Raw genomic sequence first — 26345 nt, 5'->3', positions numbered from 1 at the left:
AAGTAAAAGGTCTTAGACCCAGAAATCTCATTTGGACCTTCCACTTCACTGCACCATCAAAAGTCACTTACATGTATGTGTTTTTAGGAAGCATTTATAAATGTTAGTTACCTGTTTCTGGTCTACATAGCATGGCTATAATTTCTGGAGCCCCTTTTGTGAAGACCTGTTGTTCCCCATCAATTTCCTGAGCAATGACAGACATTCTTTGCAAGGCTGAAGAAAATGGAAACTGATGTATAATGATAACTCCTTTCACTGGGGCCTAGGAGAAGAGCAAGTGGATTAGATACTGCAGCAAGGATTTTAAACACAGGCCAAAGGACTCTAGGTCTGTTCTTTGTGCCATGGTAAGAACATGTATAATGGGCTGATTTGTCACAGTGGAACAGAAAGGACTGGTATATAAAGGGGAGGTGAAATTTGTACAAAAATATTTAGCTTAAGCAGTAAGCAAAGTTCACTGACAGTTTTAGCAGACTATTAGATGTAATTTACCAAAAGGAACTTGCTAGTCCTGCTTCTTTAACAAGACTCTGCTAGGTCTTACACTGGTCTTGCAAAGGGAAAATGTATGCCAGTGCCCTCTTTGGTGTATGTCACCAATGATGTCTGACATCAGCTACCAGACTCCACTGAAGTCCCAAATGCTTTTAGAGATCTTCACCACTCAGCTGAGTTTGGATTGATTCTCGAACCACCAGGACAGGCAAATTCCTGAGCTAGACAATCTGTCATCCCCTGCTTCTGGTGTGAGCAGAAAGCTCCCTCAAGCATCTCTTATTAATCAGAAAGAGCAAGGCACTCTCTGTGCAGGCAGCACAAGAAAGACAAAGTGTGGAAGAGCCATCTTGGGCTAGGACAACCAAGCATTTCTCTACTGAAAGGTAACTCTTACACTGACAGTTTAACTTGATCATGAATGTGGATCTTGCAGATGGCTTACCCTGCTGGCCTTAGGCCCAGGTCTAACAACTGTGGCATGTGTGGATCCTTGACCTTCAATCTGGTGTCCACTGGAATCATCTATCACCTGTATATTCAAAGACAAAAATCTTTCAGATCACAGCACCAGTAGAGCTGAAAGGAACTTCAAGGAATCATTTAGAGCTTTTCCTTCCCTCAAAACAAGGTGTGGGAATACAATGTAAGATTGGCAAGGAGGACTGTAAACACACTCAAGTGACTTGCAGCTGGGGTGCCAAAAATCACATATATCTCATTAATTGTTGTTTAGCTTTGTGTGCTTTATGGGTAGAATGTCTGTGCTTAGATAACACAGGCCTGTGGGAGACTCAGAGTCATCCTGTCGAACATCCTTGAGATTTCTTCCCTGCTGTGGGAAAGATCAAAGCACAGTGGAAAACTACGCCTGTGAAAATCCCTGATATATACAGGTTCAAGATCTTTTCTTTGTTCTCCTCTTTCTGGCTAGCAAGGACCAAGCTCCGCGGTGCCTGCATCCCCACTTGCGTGCCTCTGCCTGGGTGCTGCTGTGGAGATCCCCCAGGTCATGAGGTAACGAGAATAAATTTACTCTTTGCATTTCACCCATGGTTTTGTGGTTGTTCCTGTGTCCTGCTTGTGCCGGCTCACACACAAGGCATCTTACTCATTCTTGATGGGGGGTCTGCCTGATCTCACACCAAAAAGCTCCAGTAATGGAAAACTCACTGCCTCCTTTGGCAATCAAATCCAGAGCTTCACCAGCTTCACTAAGATACTGCTGTACTCTTACACAGCAAATAGATTATGTCCTCTCACTGACAATAAATCCTTCATTAATTACAACCCACTTAAATATGCAAAAATATTTAGATATAACATAAATCCAATGGGAAAATAATAAATAAGAGTTTGTATTAATGTAGAAAGCACCGCTTTTTGTTCTTGATGTATTCCACAGATCAGCTGGACTTTTTAATCATCACAACATGACTGTGAGGAACAAAAATATTTTATGGTGTCAAAGGGCATACGGTTATTCCTGTTTCGCACAAACTATTTAACAGGATTATTCCTGTTTAATTTACAACTTTGATGGGTGTCTGACTCAGGCTGAGATGGCAAGGTGGTCCCCCTGGGGAAAAACACCCTCTAACTCCTGTCATTACTGGACAGTTTATTCCTTGAAACTTGGCTGGTTTACATATTTTGCAGATACAAAACAGTTAAGTACAGATGCTGTCACCCACTGCCCTGAATCTCTTATCCTGCATCAGCAATGTCTTGTAGCTATACCTTCCACCAGGTAATTATGGGCTGTTTTCCTCTTATCCACCTCAGATTTGCAGCCTTTTCATTTTCATAAATGCTCATTTCCCTCCTCAACTCATCAGAGAGTAAACAGCAACACTGATGGCTATTTGTGGGTAGTGGGACAGAGACTGCAAGCAGAGTGCTTTCACAGGGGCATGGGATTTCAAACCTGAAGATGGTAGAAATATCTCCACACTGACAGAGCTCTGACAAATGTCAAAATCTTGTATCTAGTTCAAAGCTGGCAGAAGTCTTTTACATGCTCTGTAATTCTTAATCTGTGTATAAATCACATCCGGGACTTCCTGTTATCTGGCAGCAGCCACAGTCAGAGTTGATACCCCAGTGGGGTTTGTTTGATTTGACTTCCAGTCAAATGAGCTAAGTACTCAAAGTGCCTCTAGGTGAAAGCTCAAGGCAAAACCAGGAACATTTCTCCAAAAGCCTGATTGTGTGGTAACTCTTCTGGGTTTTAGCTGTTTTACTTCTATGTGGGAAGTGGCTATTTGTATGGGAGGGCTTGGGACATTTCTCCTTTGCAAGAACACCAAAACTCCCTATCACTATTTCCATAACAACAAAGCACAGCTTTACCCAGTTAGTGGCCTCAAACATTTTCACATCCAGTGGGTCTCCTTGGATCTTGCCCTCCCAAACAATTAGTGAATGACAAACCACCATTGCTCTGAACACTGGGCCCCAAGGGAGGCTGCGGTCCGAAGGGAAGCTGTGAATGTCCTGGAAGCTAACACAAAAGAGAACATAAAAATTACCATCAGAAAACTCCAAACAACGTATGACTAAGAGAAAAAAAAATCTTAAGTCGGGGGCTGTTAAAATCCTATCCCGTGGTCAGACCACAAGCATGTTTCTCAGGACTTGTCCTCTCCCATGAGCTATTTCTCATGCACCTGTTAAAGTCTGGGATACACATGCTCGGAACAGGTGTATTCTGCATAGTTAAGGAGTCCACTGGGATGGACAGAGGAACACATTATTATAAAATACATTCCTTGAGGTTTGTGCAAGGACTCTTGAGCTGTGAGGCTTATATAAGTTTGAGCATCTTTGTGCATGCACATTTCTGGAAATGTAAATGGGTAAAAACATGGGCACTGAAGGAAATGAGTGACAATCTCATGGGTAACAGTGACTTCCTGTAATAAAGGGTCGGGGCACTGCTGCAGCTTTGAGATCTAACCTAGCATGTCTGCTGCAGACTACCCTGCCTGGGCATGCTGTGCCAAACGCTGACAACAGTGGCTGCATCTTTTCATGTGGAGCAGGACCCCTGGGATGAGGCAAACAACTCATTTTCCAGAGACTATAGAAATAATATTGGAAATCTAAACATGGAGAAAATCAAACTGCTGTTTGACATTGTCTTTCAAATTTGTTCGTACGTCTAGGAGGAGACTCCAGTCACTATCCCACCAAATTTAAATGCCACTGGTGTGTCAAGGAGCCTTACCAGTTTCTTTCAGAGGGCAGCAAGCCCCAAAGATCCAGGCCATCTTCTGTTAAGGTGCCAGTCTAAGTTAAAATGTACATTTAAATTAACTTCCCACATGAGAGCTCCAAGAGGAATAAAAAGCAAGACTTATTTTAAGAGGTTACTGTCCAGAAAATGCCAGCACAGTACAGAGCAAAAGTGCTACCAGTCAATTCCTAGATTCCAAGAAAAACAACAATTCACAACAGTGTCTGTTCAGACAACACAAAAGTATGCAAGGCTGGTCAGTGTGTTTCTAAAATACAACGGAAATGCTTGATCAAAACCCATACTCTCCCACCCCCAGCATGGTTCCCATGACTAGTAAGAGAGTAACCACCACATAGCAGTTACTTTGTCAAAGCAGATGAGGTTTAGCTGTCCACACATGTTGATCCTCTGTGGGCTGATGCAGAAGATGCCCTTTTTCTTCAGCCTCCGCTGGGTATAAATGATCCCTGTTGTCAAGGCAGCTGGCAGAGCTGGGGGGACAGCAATAGTGATAACATCCAAAGCCTTCTTCACCACTTCTCCTGCCTCCTCCTGACATAAAAACAAAGGCAGTTATCAGCAAGAGGATGGCAAGGAGTGCTGCTTGGATCATCTGAGTGTAGAGCTCTTCATCCCTCCTCCCCTCCACTGCTGTTTTCTGCCCACAGTCCGTATTCATCTCTCTAATAAATTAATTGCTTTTATTTAACCAAAGGCTTTAAGGCTACACCACTGCTAATGAGCAGCCTCCAGGCCTTTCTTCATTCTCTATGCCACAAACCTGCCAGGTAGAGCTCACAGTCTCCTCCAAAGCACATGAGTTCAAACATGCCAGATAGGTTATTACACCCTCAGTCAAGCCCAGTTTCCCATGACACAGCACACAAGAATCTGCCATTTATATGGGCATTCACCCAACTGCCTACAGGCATAGCTCTGGACTCCACGTTAGGGTGACAAGTGAGACATGGGATGGTGCTGGAAAGGAGGGCAGAATGCATGAGCTAATGATTTCTTCTGACCTTATGTTCTAGGAGTTGTGAAAGGAAATTGCTTTTACCTGCAGGAAGGAACATGGAAGTAAAAGTTACATTTCTAAAAGCAGTCTCTAATTTGGGAGCTTAGAAGTTGCTGTAAAACTGACTGCCAGTATGCTGAATGTTGGCACTGTTATTCTTGGCAGTTGATATCACTGCTAAAGGATTGAATGCATTTCAAATTGGGGTCCCAGAACTGAGACACTGCAAATTAAAGTCAATTTGCAGTTCAGAAGGATCTACAAACCATCATAGAGTTCTATTATTACTGCTTCTGAGCTAGGGACTTTGACCATAAATCATGTTGCATTTGATGTTCTAATTCTCCCTTCATTGATATTGTTTCAGACCACAGAAGGCAACAGTTTGATAATATTTTGTATCTATGATAGAATAAAGCACTTACCACCATGAGATAAACACACTCACAGAAGAGAAAGCATTTAGTATATCATGTGACTGAATCTTACACCGGTCTGACAAGACAGTTTCAGCTGCTGTGATAACATCAGCGTGTATTTTACATATTACAAGGGGGAAGTTAAACAAAAAAAAAAAGGAAAAATTGCAAAGCAGACACCAGGATATGTTCTTAAACACACTTTCTTTGATATCCTGAGGGGAATTAATTTTCTGAGCCAACTGATTGTAGATTATCCCAAAGGAGAAAAATGATTCAAAAGGAGAATTGCAGAGTCAACCCTGCAATTCAGGACTTGGACTTACATTGGCAGATAATTACCAAGGCATGAAATGATTTCTTCAAAGTTTCTGAAGAAGTTCTAAAGCAATCAGGGTCCACCCACACCCTCTGCTCATGGGTTCAGGAGCTCCATTTAGGCTCAGGCCTGAGCCTTCAGTCCCTGTCTGAGCCATGTTGTAGGTGTACCTGCCCCCAGCATTGCCTCCTCGATGGATACCTTTAGACATGTGTTGCAGCCTTGTCTCTTGTCCTCATCTCCTTCTGCTTCTGACTGGTCTGCCCGGATTATTTACTACTTTGTCTTGCCTGGGACTACTGATTGGCTGTTTCCAGCACCCAGCTCTCCCCGTCATGTTCAGATACCGTGTGACTGTGCCCTGGTCAGTGAGGGCACTACCTGTGCTCTTGTCACCCTCAACTCCTGGCTTGCCTTCCCCTAGTGAACAGCTGGCACTTACTGCTTCCTGACACAGTAAGTCTTAGTTCTACATTGAGAAACTTGATTAAAATTATAATACAGAATTCATTGACCCTTGATGTATATGGCACATTAGAGAAGAGCTAATACAATCTTCACAGAGGGAATTAATACCCCATAAACTTCCTGGAGAACTCTGGAAAAAAAACAGTGGAGATGTGGGTGACTCAACTGATACAGGATAGTTGGCTTTGCAAAAGTTATTTCCCAAGAGCTCTCAAGGATATTAAACTGAGTGATAACTAAGTGAAGGTTATCTCCCTTCCACCCCCACCCCTGCCACCAAATGACTACAAATATATGAAAAAAAGGCAGAAGAAAACAGGGAGTTCTTTGTAACATCAGTAAATTTCAGGGATCTGTGTTTACACCTGTACTGTTCAGGGCTTTGTAACATGAAAGAAAGGTGGCTGAAAGGGTGGCAAATGATCTCTAAATCATGAATAGTACAGGAAACATCCAACAGAAAGCAGCTCTTTGTTACTTCTCTAAAACAAAAGCCTGCAGTGCCTTCACTGATTTAGACAGCAGCTTTAAGAACATTTTTATGCAGTACATAATGAAACTGTGGGAATCATTGCCACAGATGCTGTCAAGTCCAAGGAATAAATGAATTCAGAGATACATTAAACCACACTCTGGGAGATTTTCAGTGGCTATTACAGATGACCTAGATACAAAAGACAGCTTACTGAACAGTTAAACCTTTCTCTTCAAGAAGTTAGAAGACTATATCAGGGAAAAATTGTTCTACACTTGCACTACTTCCTAACCAGTTTCCGTAAGCATTTGATGCCAGTTACTCTCAGAGACAATGGACAGGGATAGATGGGTCTTTGACCTAAACTGAAGTTTTTGGAAAGCTGCCTTTTCACAATGACACATCAGTCCATGTCCCATTTAACCCACGACTCACTTGTGATTTTTCTAGGAATGTACAAAAAGTGCCACAAAAACTCTGGAAAAACTACTTGCAGAGTGCTAAACACTTGGAATCTCCCATTTTCAGAGCTCTAGAAAGCATTATGCTAATTATATGCATCGGTAATTACATGTATCAACAAGCACAGCACAGGCAACATACAAACAGGGGCAGTCAGCATACAGAAGGCTGCTGATAAGCTATGCAGTGCTTGCACAGGATTTGCTAAGACCTCAGAAGAAATGACTGCTGGGAAACAGTGGGTTTTAGCACCTTGGAATTGAATGTATGAGAGCTTGTGTACTGTCACAAATTCAATTACACTGTAAAATGGCCTCATATAATAAGGCAAAAAGGAGAGTGACAAGGACCATATTTTTATATATAAATGTATATGAAGCCACTCAAGTGTCAAGTCTGTTGAAACTAGGTGTGACCATTTCTCCTGCATTTACTAACTCACCCCATTAATTGCAAACACACACACTGTGTAGATCATTCCAATGGCTGCAAATGCTATGAGGCACATCAGGAACCGGAGGGCATCTCTGTACAGCTTGAAGTTCATGGGTTTAGGGTAGAGAATGGACCTCACCAGATCCCCTTTGGCTGTACTGAAACCTGGAAAGACAAACTAAAATCATTCCAAGGGGAAAACATTTACAGAAGTTCTCTTAAAAAGAATTGAGGGCTTTAAAATTACTCATAATTTCTGTAATTTAAGAAAGCCCAGACCTTTCATTTCAGTGTATGCGACCTACTCTGTGGAATACAGAAGTTATTTTTGTCTTAAGGAGGAGGATTTTTGCAATGTCTCAGAAGCAAAGCAAAATTCCTCTTTGTAATCACATGCTAGTGCTTTTTGTAAAAGTTATGCCAAGCAAACAGAAACAATGCATAATAGCTTAGCCCAGTCCAGGATATCGATTCTTCATCAGACTGTTGTGAATTTGGGTTAATGCCTTCAACTTAATGTGACTAGGCACATTAAATCAGACTGTTCCAGTAAGAAAAAGCATGAAATGAAAAGTAAACTGAAGTGTTGACTGACCAGTCCGCAGCACCACAGCTTTCACTACTCCTCTGTCATCTGCCTTGGTCTGCATGACCTCCGTTCCACAGAATAGGATGTGTTTTTTGTAATCCTCTGCACAGTGCATTCTCCAGGGCTTGAAGTTATCAGCTTGGGGTAAGTGAGTCTTTGTTACTGGAATACTTTCCCCTAGGGAAGATTAGCTCAGATGAGGTAAACTGCAGTACACCTTAAAATCAGCCTGCTGACTTTCAAATAAGTACAGTATCTACACATCTAGATGATAAATTAAAGGTATTTACTAGAGAAACCAGTTTAGAGAAATGCTACTTTTATATTGTGAAATCATCAGAGTGAATAAGAGTTTGAAGCCTTGCAAGCAGACTCTCTGCAAGAGAAGAGCTCTCCTTTGCATCAGTACAACAGCTTCGTTTAACTCTGAGAACTGAAAGCAGTCCAAGGGCTCCAAACTCTGGCTGTAGATATACAGACTTGAAAAGAGACCTGAACTGGTGTTGCATGACTCCACTTGATGGCCACAAGTTGACTACCTAGTTTGAACTTCACGTGCAGGTCACTATACTATTCCCTTGGGCAGATTAAACATGACATTCCCCATTTCCTCTTCCTAGTAAAAAGGAGAGACTTTAGCTCAATGCTTGACAGCCGACAAATATCCTATTTATGTCAGAGCAGACACTAAGGTGAAGCAGAAGAAATATTTTCTGACAGGTGAAGCTTTCTAACTTAAAGGGGTTTCTGGAATTTCTCATTTACATGAAGTTTTAGAACTGGGTTTCAGTTCAATTCAGATCGAGACCAAATTTAAAGACAAGAAATAGAACTACGAACACCTCCTGCACCAAAAATCCTGCTTTGCAGTGAACTCTCCCACCTGGTGTGTCCTCCACTGCTATCACAGGAACATGGAGCTAAGTGTCTGGAGGGCTAGACAGACACTCCAGCAGGCTGGAGATGTTGCAGCGATGAGTGATGAGACATTCAGAGTGATGAGACATTCAGAGTGACTGAGAGAAACCCCTACAGCCTGAGCTGGCTGTGGGCCCTCTGTGGGAACAGCTTTGCTCCATATCTACTGTTTCTTCTGTCCTGCTCACTCCTCTTCACTGTCAATTCTTTCCTTTCTAATCAGAGGATCCCTTCCTAAATTCTACACCCCAGAAAGGAAGAAAAGAATGAACTGCTCTTCCTAAAGTCCATCTTGTCTATTTAGATAAGCTGGAGCTAACTACAGTTCAGCCTTTAATACAACAAACACCTGAAAGAATGCCCTTCTAGGCTAGCTATGGACTATCTCATAATAAGGGTGATAAATGATAACACTATATTCTGTCACTGGCTGAAGCCACAGGGCTATCATGATGTTTTGATGGTAAATCTGGGAGGGATAAGCTGTACCTGTCAGCATGCTTTCATTTACAATGCACTGCCCGCTGATCAGGATGGCATCACAAGGCAAAAGGGTTTTGCCCTCTTTCAAAACCAGCATATCACCAGGAACAAGATGGTGTGATTCCAGCTCTTGGAAACCTGTAGGTGACATGTAACGCAAACTTTGTGCTACATATATTTCCCTGTGGTAAGAGGAAAAAATACAAGGAACTATCTTCTGAATATATATTGTTACTTCTTTATAATGACTGATAAACAAAGGACCATAAGTAGGACCTAACAATACAAACTCCAATATTTAGAAAAGCCTAGGCATCAGTTCAAACTGTAGAATTCCTTCTTATCTCCCCAGGAGCCCAACCAATGGTTATTGTTCCAATACACTGACCTAACTGAAGAAGCTTGCATCTACATTTCTTAGTTTGACTCTGTCTTTTTGGATTGTGCTTGAAATACCATGGCAATGAACAGACTTTGCATGGAGCAATTAGGTAGACTCACAGCCATTTCATGACTATGTGGTTGGCTGTCAGCACTGCTTTAAGAAAAATGACATAGTTTTCCTGATAAATTTTTACTAAGGCTGTGCTCAAAGAGTTATGAATATGACTGATGTGCCACAACGTAATTCTAGGTCAAATTAACCCAATTTGCAGAAGCCAGTTAATCAAGCTGAGAGACAGAAGACAAAACTGCTCTAGAAGGAATTTGATACCATACATTCTTGGGTTTGATACAAATTGCTATAGAAATTAAACACATTGAAGAAAGAAGTGTACAGGAGTCACCTTCCTTATTTCTGCAGACAGTGACCATGATGTTGTTATGAGACTCAACCAGTCTGTGCAGTTTAACCGATTGCTATAAATTAAAGGAGAACACACAAAAGTGTTACATCTTACTTACATGATGCAATTCATCCACTAACAATTATTCCCTTTTGTTATTTGCGGTTATGAGAGCCCTCATGAACTGGGGTCTGGCCCTGCCAGGAACTATACAATCATACAGAGAAAGAAATTCCCCACCCTAATTATGGAGAAGGTGTAACAAAAGGTTACAAAGCGAAGCACTGGAATGGGGAAGGAGGATGTGGGTAGAGAACCACACAGAGATTATAATGACTAGGAGGACAGCACCTGCTACTACACAATGTCACGAGACTAAACCTCTGAGTAACTCTCACAGCACTATACATGTGCATGTTGTAACATCCTGGCCTCTCCCAGACATTAGAAATAAATCCTCCTTGTGGAAAAAGGTGAGGTGTCTCACCTGTCTAAGATCATATACAGTCAAAAAAATTGAGAGGAGAGACATGACTATGATGGCAGTGGCATACTCCATGTAATCTTCAGCAAACCACAGACACACACTGAACAGCTGGAACACGTAAAATGGATTTAAGACCTGTTTGGAGAGAGAGCAATACTCAAGAGCTGGCCACATTTAAATGGCTCCAGTATACCCAGCCAGTCCACCCTGTTAGAAATGGGCTGGAATAAAAGCTATTAAGTGTTGTGCCTCCCAACCCCCTTTCTAATTTTGTTAGCAGTGGCTTCAGTCTAATCAGATTGGGCCATCTCCATCTGACAGAAGGGCTAAATAATCTGGACCAATAGGATGTTATTTGGGATGTGAATGGCTCAGCCCAAGCCTTGTTTTGCTTGCTTCTTTACAAGAAATGTAACAAAGGTGAGAGGTTGTGCCATGAGGATGGAGCTCACATACCATAGGTGTTATCTTCACAAACACTCTGTTTAGGCCACATACAGCCAGTTCCTGTCTGAAAAAGATACTGGTGCTTTACATGGTGCTGTGCCCAGAGTCATGAGCTCGCTGGATCTCTCTGCATCTGTAGGCATAAACCAGCTACTGCTGTTCACTTAATCTCTACTGATTAAAACACAGCCTTTGCTGGGAAGGTTTGATTTCCAGTGCAGCTTGTAAACATACACTGTCCCTTGTAAGGCCAATTGAATGAGCTCCCAGGACACTGATACATACAAATACCAACCAGCCATACAGGCACAGGGATGGAGAATAAATGAATTTATGGAGATTTCACGGAACAGCTTTAAACAGGATTTGAAAAAGGACTGTGCTTGATGAGTGAGTACTGGGTAGCTAATTAAGACACAAAATCCATTATATTCTATATGCACATTCTGTCTCCCCAAGTAGCCTAGAATAAAAGCAATAGAAATGCTTAACCTCTTTGATGAGTAGTTTCCATATAGGAATCACTGGAACATCAATAGTGTTTGGCCCACATATGACTCTCCTGTATGGGATAAAGATACATCACTTACAGCTAAAACAGTGACAATGTAGCTCACTCAGGAAGCTGCAGCTTTCTATAGTCCTAAGAGCTTTTATCAATCCCAGTTTAAAGGCTGTGAGGATCTTTCTCCAAGAAAACATAAAAAATTAAATGCCCCTACAGTGCTTATGTCAGAAAAGATGACTACCAGTAAAATCTACTTAGACAAGAGGTGTAACACAGCCTTTTAGACAAACATTTCCATCACACGAGAATTTCTTTGAAGCACCATAAACAAAGGAATCTTGCACCTAAAACTAAATGATCTAAACACAAATAATTTTGCATAAACTTAAGGGTGATTTGAATGTAAGAGTCAACATGATCTAAGGTTAGGAGCTGGATTTTCAGTATTCAATCAACTGAAGATCATTTCTTTATTTAGCAGTTTCAGGAATACCTATTCTGTAAATTGCCAAATGATACAGTAGTTTGTGAGAATAAATTCAAAGACCAGCACTAATTGATTTAGAAGTTCAATACAACTACATGGAGCTCCACTGAAGAAACACACACACAACTTATCTACACCATCTCATGGAGACTTTGTCTTAAATAAGAACTGCTTAGAGTTAGTTACAGAACATAGCTATTTCCTGATTGAGAGCAATAACAGTGATGAATACCGAGACATTTCAAAAACTTTTACAAGGAATACACAACATTCTCTAGCCCTTTTCATTCAACTTTTCATGCATGGCCATTTTATCTAAAATTATGTGCGTATTACTGGATACACAAGAACCTCAAGGAAAGTGCACTAACAGCAGTGAATTTACATCTCTCTGAAACCCATATGTTGAGTACTTGTGTTTTAAAATGTGTACCTGACGTTCTGTTCATTGCAGGTGAGACCAGAACCAAATTTGGCATGTATAGCTGAGCAAGTGTGGTGGTCTTCTAGGGCTCTAAAATATAAAGGGAGTGTTTTCCTTAGGGCATTATTCACAAAGAAGCTTGACTTCCTCAGAGACTTGTGCAACCAGTCTCACATTGAACTCACACATTGAACTCACCCAACTTTCTGGAACTGTTTTGCATAGATATTCCAGACATAGCGGATTTTTTGTACTTGGATACTTTTTACCTGCAAAACAAAACAGGGACAACTATATGCAACACAGCAAAAAAAAGTACTCCCAGGTCTGCTCACAGATCTCAGCTAGGGGTCAAGCATAAATAAAGCAAATTATATGCGGGGCAGGGAGTGAGAGAAGATAGGATTGCATATACTAACTCTCTAGTTATGTTATAGAGTGAAATCCCCACCTCAGTGCAGGTTTCAGTAAGCTTAACAGATCTTTAGGTCAAGCAAGTACAAAGCAGCATTCTTCTCTCCCCATTTTGTGAAGTAAGGAATACAGTCCTCACTTTCATTTCACAGAACGAAGGGAAGAGATCACGGATGCAGTGGTGGGTACGCAGGCAGTTGTTAAAGCCTGTATTCAGTCAACAATTCCCTTACCTTCTGTCTGACTTTGAGCAGTCTGCAGGCCTGGTGCAAACCTTCAGCTGAACAGATATGCTAACAGACAAGAAAGGCCACCCCAGGACACTTCCTGAGTCACTGCTAATGCTAAGCCCTTGCAGAGCAGTTATCCATTAGGAACACACGCTGCCATTTATAACTTGCAAAAGGAGTCTGTCCTGTCCTGCGCAACAATAACGAAGCCTATTAGAGATAATGGTGCTTCATATCAGCTGGAAGAAGGCAAGGCTATACACCTATACACGTAAGTAATAAAGAAATCAGCTCTAGAGGACTCTCCCTACCGAGTGCAATAAGCATTGTTATAGGCCAATGAAATCTATACTCAACTCACACACTGGAGCTATAACCAGTCATTAACCTAACAAGAGGTCTGTAGTTAGGATTTCATGCAATAGGAGCTGCAATATTTGCAATGCTAAAAACTGGAGTGGGAGATGAGTGACTCAACTTGCTGCCAGAACAGGTCTTTGGACAGCTCTTGGGCACGACACATTACTCTGTGGACTTAGGTAGCTTAAATGGCAAAAAGGTTTTATAATTGGCTTATAAGTAGGGGCTTTTGAATTGCTAGTGAAGGATTAAACTGTTTGCTCTTTGCTGCTTTGAAATCTGTTCTTTTCTATCTAGATGTTTTGACTGATACGAAAGTGGTGTTCAAAGGGCCTATTATTTGAGGATATATTGGGCTTTTTTCATGTTACTAATTCGATCCTCTGAAGAATGTTACAAACCAGTCTTCACTTTCATACTGTGCCAGTTGATTAAACTAGCTGGCAGTAAACTTTCTTATGTACATTAATATATGCCCACACAAAACAGCAGTAATAGCAACAGCTTTGCTCAGCTACAGGTAGGTTTATAATGAAAATATCTACTAAAAATTGCTGTAGGTATAAAAATAGATGCTAACAAGTTAGAAATCTATTTCCTGGAAGGGAAAATAGCTCTTTTATGGGTTCCCCAGTGCAGTGATCTAGTATCTATAATCAAGAGCCATATATTAGCAAATGTACCATTGCATTCCTATTGCTCACACCAATTTAACGTGTCATGCTAAGCAAGACATATAACTGAACTGTCTGGTACTTGTTCTAAAATGGAGGCAATTATATTTACTCAACTCATAAGGGACCTGCTTGGATCAATTCATTTTCTACCTTCTCCCCAGTGTCTCACTGGGATCTCAAAGCTATGGAACGAGAAGAGACCAGGATACATTTCTGCAGGAATAGTCAACAGTGCAAGACCTGATTCCAGCAAATGTACTTTAAAGCACAAGTTAGTGCATACAAAGGTAAGAAAGCAAAATGTGTTTCAGACCCTCCTTGATGAAACATTTCTGGAAATACTGATGCAGCTCTGCCTAGGCACTTTTCTGTTCTATTCCCCCTCAAGCTGCACTCATCCATGTTTTCATGTTACTTGTGGGAGCTGTGATGTTTGGTTCCTCATGGCTTCCCTTCAGCCACACAGCCACCCCTAAATTCCTTGATTCCTATGGCAGGAATGAGGTTTTGACTTTGAATTCTGATTCTTCACTGCCAACTCCAGTGTCTTGAAGCTCTCCTACTTATAATATAGGTCTTCTCTCAGGAGTAATGAGGATTCTTTTTTCATAACTCACCTCGGAGTAAGAGAGGATTTTTACAGAGGTGAGTACAGTTCTCCAAAATCTCTAGCTTGTTTTTCCACAGCTCACTGTGTTCATCAAGCTGCAAGTTTCTTAGCTGGATATGTTTCACAGCTCGCTTCCAGTCCATGAAGCATGGCTGAGATTTGCAGCACGGAATACTTTACTTACTTGCAAACTTGGCTTCATTATGGCTTTGCTGAAGACTGAGTCTTCCTCAGCAGTGGCTGGATAATCCGATCTACTTTTGATAAGTGCAGACACAGAGATCCATGACACATTCTTACGAGAATAAATCCGAAATTCATCCTAAATTAATATAAAAGAGCACTGTCACAATTTCCCTCAGAATCAGACCAAACCCACTATCAACTTGGAGTGAATGATTACAGTAGACCTTTCCAGAGCATTGTTCCAGCTTTTTTAAAGAACTAACCAACAGGGGCCTCCCAGCACCTGTGACTGATAGATAAATCAGCAGAATGGGAGCAGAACCATGGTCCTGTCAAAATGTAAATAATTCACTGACCACAGGTCTGATGATTGGCTGATAAGGAATGGAATGTGAACACCCAGGTCATGATCTAGGATAGGCAAACAGTACAGGACAATCTGAGATGCAGTGACCATACTGTAAAGGGAAGATCAAAAGGAACATAGCTCTGTATTGCAAAATGCATGTTTAGTGCCAATACCTTTTCACAGTCATTCCTGTGTTAACACTGCATTGGAACAAGTGTGTTAGCACCATGACTCTCTTATGGTACCTTAGACCCACAAACTGAGTTCATGATCTTGCTATTTTTTATAAAATAAGTTCAACATCGGAACTGCCTAATAACTAGTGTTGGTAGTACAGTCTTAGAAATTAGAGCAACCTCTGTAATAAGTACCCACATGTCAAGTTTCAGTCCCGAACACTGAACCACATGCATTAAAGCCAACTATGAGACTGACTTATATATCATATTCAATGTGCGAGCAGTTTGGCAGATGGAAAAAGTTGATTACCTCAGCCAGCCAGGTTCCGAAAGCACAGTTATTAAACTTCATTTGGAAATGACAACAGAAAAAAAAGATTCTGTACCAAATATGAGTCATTTTGAATAATTCAAGGGTTCAAAAAAGAACTTTAATAATGTTTATATTTGTTACATATATTATATCTATATATATATTATTTATATATATATATTTAATATCTTATATTTGGAACAGGTTACCCAGAGAAGTTGTGGCTGTCCCCTCCCTGGCAGTGTTCAAGGCCAGGTTGGACGGGGCTTTGAGCAATCTGATCTAGTGGAAGGTGTCCCTGCCCCATGGCAGGGAGGCTGGAACTAGATGATCTTTAACGTCCCTTCCAACCCAAACCATTCTATGATTCTATGATTATTTATTTCTGCACTTTTCTTCTTAAACTGGTATTTTGAGTAGAGTAACATTTATTTTCTGGTATTTATCTTTAATTTAAATTTCAGAATTAGTAGATGTTGGGATGCAGATTGAGATGGGAAGCAGTGAATAACACAGGTGCTCATTATTTGAACTAAAGTGAGTCAAAATTCAATAAAAAAAGTGAGTTAACAGACTCTTATATTGCAATTGCAGAGATGATGATGAATTATGAATGAAGGTTTTATGTGAAGCAAAGAGAATTCCAAGGATCAAGCTGATGGGATTACTTGTATCCTCATTAGCAACAGCCATCACATTTGAGAACTGACATAATCAGAATGTAGGGAAAAAACAAAACTGCCATTTTAATACAAAGAACCACAAAGGAAATCTGAAATAGTCAAATGCCCAGAGCATTCTTTGAGAGAGCTTCCTGATAACAAGAATGTACAATATGATTCAATTCTTGTTTAATTACATAAAAGATCATTTAAAAACTTGTTTATCTGAAAAGTGTTTGGCATGGCAAATCCATTTAAAATGAAACACAAGAATAGGTAATTAAAAATGCAAACTGAACTAAAGACTAAAAAGGGAGATTAAACCTAATATGCTTCTTTATTAAAAAAACTCAAAACAACATATCCCCAGCCTATTAGGATGCAGATTGTTTCAATATAGAATATTCAATAGGCAGATCTGTGATTTTCAAAACCCAAGATTTTAACTGCATGCTGCTCTGCTCATTTAAGAAGGCAGCTCAAATACAGTAGTAGTGAGTGATCCATTTTGCAATTGCACGTTTTGCAAACGCCATTGTTCAGGAATCTTTGAAGCAGAACAAATCAAACTTCTGGAAGTAAACCAACCCTGCCAGCTCCTGAAGTATTCAGGCTCAGCTGGGATTCAGAGCCAAGTCTCAGTTTGCTTCTTTTAGTGTTGCAGTAGCTTCCATGAAATCCAAAAATCAGGATTTGTGTATGTTGCAGAGGTTCAGTACAGTCCTCAACAGATAGAAATCTGTATTAGGAAACTACTAGCAAAACTTAACAGCCGTGAAAGCATTAACTGCAGGATTGCAGGCTTACTGGACATGGGGAAGGGCTGATGGAAAATAGAAACATACAAAGAAGAAAGCAGTCTAAGCTTGTCTTCTTGCTTATACTGATCCCTCACCATGCACTGTTGGACACTGCTGGGGATGGATCTAGACAAATCTTTGCTTTGGCCCACTGGCTAAATTTTGACAGAGAGGGGCAGCTTCCTCAGGACAGCAAAGTGAGGGAAAAAGGATGTGCTGGACACTGCCAATCAAACAGATGCTTTAGAATATGGAGCACAGATTTGCAATGTAAAAAGCACAGGGATTATGGAAGGGAGGAGAAAGGATTGAGAGCAAATAACACAGTCTTGAAACCACAGATATTACTGGGTTTTTCACCCCAATTTCTTTCAGCTTGTGGTCTGATCAGCAGTTACCCTTCATTCCAATCATCATCTTACACATAATTTGTGGAATATTTGAGAGTTCTTCAGATCAATGATGTTAAGCATAAGATTATTACAGGAAATCAGCTGTGTGAGACATTTCAGCTAACTAGATTCTTTCCAATTAACTCATCTTTCAATTAACTACATACTAGGGACTAATTTAAAGATTAAAGTAGGCACCTACTGTTGTTCTAAGCAGAACAACATCTGCTTCTTCCAAGCTGCAGCGGATGCAGTTTGCCCACACATCCCACTCTGGCTTCCAGTAAAACAGCAGCAGCAGAGCCCCACAGGACAAGATGTATCCAGCAATGCACAAGGCCTTTCGGCAGCTGTGGGTTTTGTAGCCAAAAATCTCCTGTACAGCAAATACAAGGGAAAAATCATTACTATTTCTCTTAAAGAAACACCTGAAATACTACACTTTCTTATCATCCACTGCCCTCCCATAGGTACTTTTTGGTATGGGACTGTGAAAAAACATGTCATAGAACTTGTATTTGGCTTCTTTACGTGTCCTAAACATGACCAGAAAAAAATTTTGCATGTTCCACAGCAGTTTTCATCCACCTTCACAAAATCTGGATTGCTGTAGTCTGACCAAACCTTTAAAATAGATTTATGTAGTTGTGAAACTCAGCATGAGACACTGTTATGCATGTGCGTGGGCTGGAATGGTATCAAAATACAGAGACCCTAACCTTTAGGCCCCAGGTCAGGAACACAGATTTGCCTGGTCAGCTTTTTAAGGTCTCTGGGTGAGGCAGCTGAAGAACTTGTGTACATCTGCGCTAGGGGATGGAGAGTGGTGCAGACACACTGCAGCAGCTGGGACAGTGCCTCCTTCAGAACCAGAGGCACTACTGCTGTCCTGCCATAGCAGTGAGTCTGCATTAATGCACCTACACTTTAGAGACTCAGCTAGTGTCTCTGCATGGTGCCAAATGCCACCGTGTGGCTGCACCAGCTGGAGCTGCCTTGCACAACTCAGCACACACACAGCCTTTGCAGGGCTGTCACCATCTTCCTTCATAGCTCCAGTATGGGATTTTGGACCTTGCCAATGTGCCATTGTCCTAACATCCCAAAATAATAATAACTGTTAGTAAGAACAACTAACAAGTGCAGAATGCTTTAGATGTTCAGAGGGCCAAAGGAAGCTACTCACTGTAGCTGTAGGAGTAGGTATTATTATTCCATTTTTAAAGCTGGGGAAATTGTTACAGTGAGGCAAGGTGACTTGCCCAAAACTTCAAAGGGATGACTTTCAGCATTACAGTTTAAAAGCTGCCAGGTCTTGGTACCACAGCCAAATTCCCCCTCGGTAGTGCTAGCAGGGACTTGGTAAAGGTGAAATGAAATGTATACAGTGAATTTATAGAGGAGACCCAGCCTTGATCTAAGATGGGAGATTGCATGGCTGCAATTACATTGGATGCCCAGGAGAATTTGCTAACATAAGGGTTAAGATTCCTCAATCTCTTTCTTCCTAGTATATCTGCAGCATTTGTGCAATCTGCTTCTGAAGATCAGATATCCGCAGCCACAGATATTGCAAGATCCATTCATAAGGTGAGAAGAAAAGACAATGTAATTGGAAGGATGAGTAATGCATAATTCCTGGTTCTGTGCTGGTGTCTTTGCTTGTTATGTGAAACGCAGGCCCTACCCAGTGGTTCCACATGCTGCCTCAGCCTACCTGCTCTATGTCATTCTCCAGAAGACAGACTCTATCTTCCTAGGTAATCTCCATGGGGTTTCTAAAGGGAAGAAATTGGCAACTGTGGGGAAAAAGTATGATAAACTACACAGGGAAGTGGCCTGCATTGCACAGGACCTGGTTATACCACCTTGAGCTGCACACACTCAGCATTTTCAAAGGCTTCTATAATCTCTGAGCAGCCCAAGCGAATAAGGCAACTCTGCAGCAGATAGAAGGAAGCTCATGGAGGACAGCAGATAGGGAAGGTTGCTAGAAGGTAGTTGGTGTTAGCAGTCATGTGCTATTAATATTCACATGCTCCTATAAACAGGTAGAGGGCTCTCCATTCACCTCTGTCCAGCTGCATCCTTAACAAAAAGATTACAAAATTAGTGTCAGCACCAACAGAATAGTACATAGAACGATGTGAACTTACTGTTCACAGCAATGGCTTACTAGCATGATCCAGATGTTTGGATCCAGACATTACAGCTTGTCAGCAAGGCAAAGGAACTCCCAAGGAGACAGAGATGCCTAAGGGAAGAACTGTTAAAAGAACATGCCTTCAGACTTCCTCCAGTAAATGGCTGGACCTGGAATAACTGGAATAATATTTTCAAATTGGGATGGGTGTGAATATCAGGGTGGGAAAGAATGAGATTGCTACCGTGTGCATCTTGCCTCTGCCCGTGAATCATTCCTTTAATTTCCAGCTTTTGTGCCTTACACCCAAAGTCTGAGAAGTCAATAAGACTGTAGTTAATGCAATTAAGAAGGGAGAGGGTGGGCACTTGGCATGTGATTGGCAGTCATTTGGGATCATCTTCTGTTGGCAGTGTTCTTCTCTGCTGAAATGCTGAATGATTCCCCAAGCCTGATACGACAACATAACCACAGAGCAAACTCTGTCTTTCTCTGCCTAGGAAACCATGGACCTGTAGATCAAAATATGTATCTGAGTCTTCCTATGCCTGCATATGTTTCTAGGCCTTTGTTTTCCAGAATAGTTTCCTCTCAAAGAATGGTTTGATTCCTTAGATCTCAAGACTGCTTTCCAAAACCAAGCATGCATCAGTATTCCTCACCTTGAAAACTAGGAGAGAGGAAGACAAGGAAAACAGCTCAAATTGGAAAAAAAAGCATGCTCTTAAGATATCCACTGTGCTGTCTGCTGGATCTTGGTGCTTCTCACAAGGGACTTTCCTGAGATAGACACCCTTGAGCTGTTCTGACCCAGAGCACATTCTGCCCTATGAACACAGGTGTTGGTTCAGGTTCGTTGGTTTGTGTCTTGATGAATGTGACATTTCAGAATGTAGGTGTTCAGGAGCTCTACAAGGAGTAAGCTGGGAAAGAATAAACATCAGATGTTAACAGCTCTTTTGAATCTGGATGTCCCTGCAGGAATGTAAAGCCAAAGCAAAGCATTTCCCATGGTTTGGAAATGTCTGGAGCAGGTTACCTGGGCCACATAATTCAGAAGTAAATCTAGGCAGGGAAACAGGCTGAGCTCCAAACGTAGCTTGTGCCAAAATTCCCTGGGCTGGAACCTTTCAATACTTAACTTCAGAATAAAATGTTCTGTTGGGTTGAAGTGTTTTTCCTGACCCTGAGCCTTCAGCTGGAAGGACTATAGCAATGAATGCTGCATCCATAAAAAAATATTTAGTATGTAAATAACTCCTTGTTGAAACAGAAAAGGTATTAGTACAAACACTTCTCACTTGTCAAATAAGTTAACAGTGGAATTCTTTAGAAGAATTCTCAAAACCATTATCTTCTCAAAAAACAAAGGTGATTATTAGACCCACAACAGAGGTAACCACAAGTGCATGAAGAAGGGGGAAACAGGCACACACATGATGCAGGTTTCTCAGCAGGTTTATCTAGCCACGTGAATGCCTTACAGTAATTAGGGTTTGGAAATTCTTCAATCTTATTCAGGATTCCCTAGGCCTATACTACAAAGATCTCCAAGCAAATGCATGTCCACTATAGCAAACAATACTTTCAGGGCTGGCAGAAATCCTGGTGTTGATGTCACCAGTAAGAACATGTCTGTCAGGTTGGTTTTATGTTGTTAAAGAAAAGAGAACAACTTTTGCTGGGTTGTATTTCATTGCACAAAGAGGCTGTGCTGATGCAGACATGTTTCCTTGAAGATGGGTCTGACGAATACAGATTTGCACCTTGACAACTTTTCTATTGTGAGAACAGGTTTTTAGGGCTCAGTGTGTGCATCTGGCATATATAACATCACACAGCCAAATAACCTGGGTTCTTGAGGGCACCAGACTAAGAGATGGTGGAAAACAAAGCTAAGATTAGCTATCTGTAAGACTCCAAAGGGCTTTTCTTTATCTCACAGGAGGTAGTGCTATCTACAAAAGAGGCTGGTATGCAGGGCTCATCTAATCTCTGTAGATAATTTTTAATAAATTGTACTGTACTGTAAAACTTTGTTTCCTTATCTGTTAACATTCCCTTTCTCTTGAGACTCCCAACAGTCAGAAGAGTGACTAAAACAAAATGGTTTAATTTGTGAGTGAAGGGTCTGGGGAGGGGCTATGGATTATTGGACAGAAAAAGCTGCCAGACCTGCTCAGTTGGCAGAAAATGTGCTTATTCCAAGAAAGATTCTTAGTTGCTTTTACAATCATACAAAGCCAGCATTCAAGGGCTTACCACTTTAGTGTTCAGCAAGTCTTTGTTACTTATGTTTAAAAGAAAAATTGCTTGTAACTGCCAGGTCATCTGCACAGCAGAATTTAAATGCAAAAGTCAAACAAGCTCAGCCACCCTTTTCTTTGGTGAAAACAAGGTCTGTAGCTACCAGCAAGGAGCCTAAACAGTGGTTGTGAACTATCATATTTCTGGGAACCCAATCACCAAGTACCCTATTACAAACAATCTGTTGCTATAACAACAGATAATAGGATTAGACTTGAAAGACTGGTTAAGATTCACAAGGAATTTAATAACTGAATCTCATTCTTACCAACCAGAACCTGTTTCATCAGAGGTTTGTTTCTGTTCCCTCTCAAGCCAGTAGCAACATTCACTATCGTTCCATTAGGAACAAGGTTATGCCTTTCAGATTCTATCTTAATTTTAAGAGTTAAATTTTTCAAACTCAGAGTATATAAAATTCCTGGATAAGATTCCCTTCAGAATTTAGGCATCCCAAAGGAGGCAGACAGCTGCCAATATGCAGCAGCAAACTGGGGTTCACCAGCTGACTGCAGCTGTCCCCTTCCTTTAGACATACGCAACTAGGGAACACCTGCTTAAGACAGGCTTCTGGTAAATCCCTCCTGAAGTAGCAGCCTGTCAAAGTCCATCACTATCTTTTGCACCGCAAGACTTACGCTATGCACTTTAGGGTATGTGCAAAGGGAATGATTAGTCCCAAGCTGTACAGAGAGGAGCATGAAATTGGCAGAGGGTATAAGGCTGCATTTTTCCTCCCTCTTCCTATTCCACCAACAATTACTTCTTCTTAAAAACACCTTCAAGTAGATCTTTCTGAAGGGAAGGAAAAAAAAAATAACAAGCAGCTAATTCCAAAAATAAATCCTTTCCTGTCACCACACCTATTAGCCCTCTCTGAGGCAAGCTGCTCTCTCCAGAGGACTCTCACACTACTGAGATCTTTCCAGTACTACCAATGGTTATGAAGAGAGAGAGGTAGTATCTCATGCTCCGAATACCCATTGCTAAGTTTTAGCTGGGTACCAGCAGAATGAAGTCTCGTTCAAGCAAATGTGCTCCAGACACGTAAAGTAATCCCAAAGATGTACACAAGGATATATAGGGTAGATTTCCTAAGTCAGAGTGATTACTCTCAAATACAGGACTATCTAGCATCTCAGCTGTACCAAGAAACGGAAACACTGAAGAAAACTTAGAAGTATTTCTTCTCGATAGAGCTCCCCAACTTTCCTCAGCAAAATGTACACCTTGTTCAACACAGGAAAGCATTGCATGTCCAGAGTCCAAATGAACTACTCGCATGCTCTCAGAACTACTTGAACTATTTCACTCTGGAAGAACAGGCACCTGCACAATATCAGCTGTTAGATTATTACACCAAGTGCTATGATCTCATTTGAGGAGTCAAGAACTGCTTGTTAATAATTTTGTCAGGTGGATTAAACTGACTGTTAAAAATAATGTCAAAAAATATTTTTCATAGGTTAGAAATTTAAAAAATTGTTGCAGGGTCACTGAGACATTGTGTGTCGGTTCCATTTGCTGTGGCTGCCAATAATTTAAAATATACAATTTTAACAAAGAAAGAATGTCTGCATATAATTCTCTTTTACCCCATGTACTTTCCTTCTCTCCTCTGCTTAAACACAACCTTTGTCTCTTTCTTCACAACTTATCTCATGTACATATTACTTTTGTTTTCTCTTTCACATAAATATGCACACTAGCTGTTCTCTCTTTCTATACACATTTTTAACTCGTCCTCTTACAGTACCTCAGACACCTTCACAGATATCTTCCTTTCTCTCATACTGCACTTTTTTCTCTCTATCTCTTACACGTATGTAACAAAGACACATACCTGCCAAATCTAACACAATTTGATTATGGTTTTAATTGCACCTACTACTCAACTATCAAACTTTTTTCTGTGATTTTCATTTGGGAACCCCAGGTGAATGAGCACTGCTCATGTTCGTTTCAGGCACAGAGAGCATGGCAACTGCTAGACACCCTGGATTCACAGCGCGGATTGACTCAACACTGTGCACACACACCAACCGTGCATGGAAAACCTCAGATTCACAGTGCAGATCCCCGAGCACTGGACTGACAGCACATGTGCTTAGTATGATACTGGTGAGAAACAACATTACTGGGATAGCTGGCTCCATGTGAGCACAGCTTGGGTGTCCCAGTAGTGCACAGCTGGAACTGGACCTGCAGGGTGCAATAGCATGGCTCTACACAGCATCAGACAGTCCACTTAAACCTAATTAACTCAGGCTCAATTCTGGCATTGCTAGTGACAGTGCCAGCAGTGGGTGAGAATGACAGGGTGTTTATGGTCCTAGAAGGACAGCGGCAGGGTGGAGCACAGACACAAACCCAGCAGCCGTTTGGAGCTGGGGAGCAGTGGCACATCAGCACCAGGGCTAGAGCCAGGAGCGGGGCGCTGCGAGCAGGTTTAGTAACTCGGCGGCAGAGCCAGTTGGGTTCTGCATTGCACTGAGCTAATTAGTCCCCACCCTCAGAGCCAGTGCCTTGCACTTCTGCAGTGCTCAGTTCATGCTGCCAGATGACTCTGTGCTGCATTCTCCAGCACATCCCAGATTACCCAGGTTTACGTTATGCAAAATATGACATCTCCCCTACCCTGGACAGCAGAGAGCTAACTGAAAATCTACATTTGTATCTCAGGATAACAAATGTCCATGTTTTTCCACAATCTGGTATCTTTTTCACTAAACCAGAATTCTCAGTGAGTAGATTTTGAAGATTCCTCCAAGATTCCTGGAAGTGAACAGTCATGTCAGCTTGTAAGTGACTGTGTCTCATGAGCTTTGCTGAGGCTGTTGTACACCCAGAAATCCTACACACACTCATAGCAGAGCTACAGTGCCTCTGCAGCACAGGAATTTTGAGAAGCACTTCATTTACCAGACATGCATGACAATTGTTGCTGCACAGCTGCATCATGGGTCTGACATCTCCAGCAGAATCTGTTAAGACGGACAGAATGCATATGTGACGAATAGCTGATCCATAACACGCAGTAATGCCGAAGAAGCTAAGAAGCACTGAAGTTACTACAATCGTGCTTACTATTTAAGAGAAGTACCATGCAGATCAGATATTTCATGTAAATGTAGGACTTATTTCCATATGTTACAGAATGCATACTCCTCCCTGGAAAACTCTGGAAAGAAATATGGTAGTTCTGTATTTAAAAATCCAGCTTTATACAGGCGCTCAGGCTGGAATAGGGTTGCCAGTTCAACAGACTGCATTTGCTAATAATTTATGCAAACATAACACATGGTTTTATGTTCCAGAGAAAGCCAAGGTTCCCAATCCTCATCTAACTGGAGGTGACCCTAGACATTCAGCTGTCAAATGGTTAGGAACACCACTCTGGCCCATCCCTCAAGACCACCTCCACCTAGATTTATAATGCCACATCAATAATCTGTTGAGCCATCCCTTGTTGGAGGGGATAACCAATTAAATCCAGTGGACACATACAGCTTTATTGTCTTTCTGCTAAAAAAAATTATATTCCTTTCTAACTGTATGTTTCTGCTATTGGAACACCCCCACCATCCATAACTAAATTACAGACTGTAGCATTTTATTGCAGAATATGTGCCATCTGCTGCTTCTAGTTGAGAAAGACCTAGACAGAGATATGACTCACCATCTCATTCTCTTCTCCCTGGTTAAGCTGTGCATAATGGTTCTTGGCAGGATTCTCCCCCATGAAATGATCCTCTGGAGACGTTCTAGAGCACCCTGAGGACAGGTCTTCAGCGTTGTGTGCCTGAACTTCCACATTGAGGAAGTGCTCTAAGTACACACCTTCCTTATAACTCTGCTGATGTTTGAAGAATGGAGCTCCTCCCTCTCTGTGGGGTTAGCAGGTAACATTCATCCCTCCTCCCTTCATTCTGTGAGTTTTGCGACTGCAAGGGTACATGCAAAATCCACTCAAAGACATTGCAAGAAAGAAAAAGTTAGATCTCACAAGTGTTTGACACAATATGATTCCGGGTCATAACTCTGATAGGTGCAAGCAAGTGCTGTTGGCATGTAACTTTCAGGGGAGGGAAAGAGGGGAATATTTTTCGTCAAGAGATTACAGAATCACTGAGACCAGGAGTGTGTCCAAATAAGAAGGAAAATAGGCATTGCTGTTGTTAACACTCTTAGCAACCAGCCTGAACTAAGTGTCCAGCTGTGATCCCCACATATGCCTTGGAGAAAAATTCAAGC

At 41.4% G+C, this 26345-nt stretch overlaps 1 protein-coding gene across 12 annotated transcripts in view; it reads right to left on the bottom strand.

The window, feature by feature from the left end:
* LOC141927114 (putative cation-transporting ATPase 13A4) overlaps nt 1–26027 on the bottom strand; it is a 44095-nt gene extending 18068 nt beyond the window's left edge. For 9 of the 12 annotated variants that reach the window (XR_012624301.1, XR_012624303.1, XR_012624302.1 and 6 more), the window contains exons 1-16: nt 25771–26027; nt 17844–18017; nt 14945–15082; nt 12668–12738; nt 12479–12559; nt 11543–11612; nt 10604–10738; nt 10117–10189; nt 9335–9466; nt 7934–8104; nt 7346–7503; nt 4106–4294; nt 3731–3792; nt 2854–3004; nt 947–1033; nt 112–265 (exon numbers count right to left, since the gene is read on the bottom strand). Coding sequence is in view for 9 of the 12 variants with exons in the window: in XM_074833944.1 (XP_074690045.1) it covers nt 112–265; nt 947–1033; nt 2854–3004; nt 3731–3792; nt 4106–4294; nt 7346–7503; nt 7934–8104; nt 9335–9466; nt 10117–10189; nt 10604–10738; nt 11543–11612; nt 12479–12559; nt 12668–12738; nt 14945–15082; nt 17844–18017; nt 25771–25833 (1909 nt within the window). In the remaining 3 variants the exon portion in view is untranslated. Of the gene's footprint in view, nt 1–111; nt 266–946; nt 1034–2853; nt 3005–3730; nt 3793–4105; nt 4295–7345; nt 7504–7933; nt 8105–9334; nt 9467–10116; nt 10190–10603; nt 10739–11542; nt 11613–12478; nt 12560–12667; nt 12739–14944; nt 15083–17843; nt 18018–19358; nt 19420–25770 lie in introns of those variants that run through there. The other 3 variants (XM_074833948.1, XM_074833946.1, XM_074833952.1) reach the window with 3 other exon arrangements.
* Nucleotides 26028–26345: the final 318 nt, after the last annotated feature.

This window comes from Strix aluco, chromosome 9 (assembly GCF_031877795.1).
Source record: "Strix aluco isolate bStrAlu1 chromosome 9, bStrAlu1.hap1, whole genome shotgun sequence".
In the NCBI taxonomy this organism is placed as follows: domain Eukaryota; kingdom Metazoa; phylum Chordata; class Aves; order Strigiformes; family Strigidae; genus Strix; species Strix aluco.
This window is presented reverse-complemented; position numbering and strand designations above follow the sequence as displayed.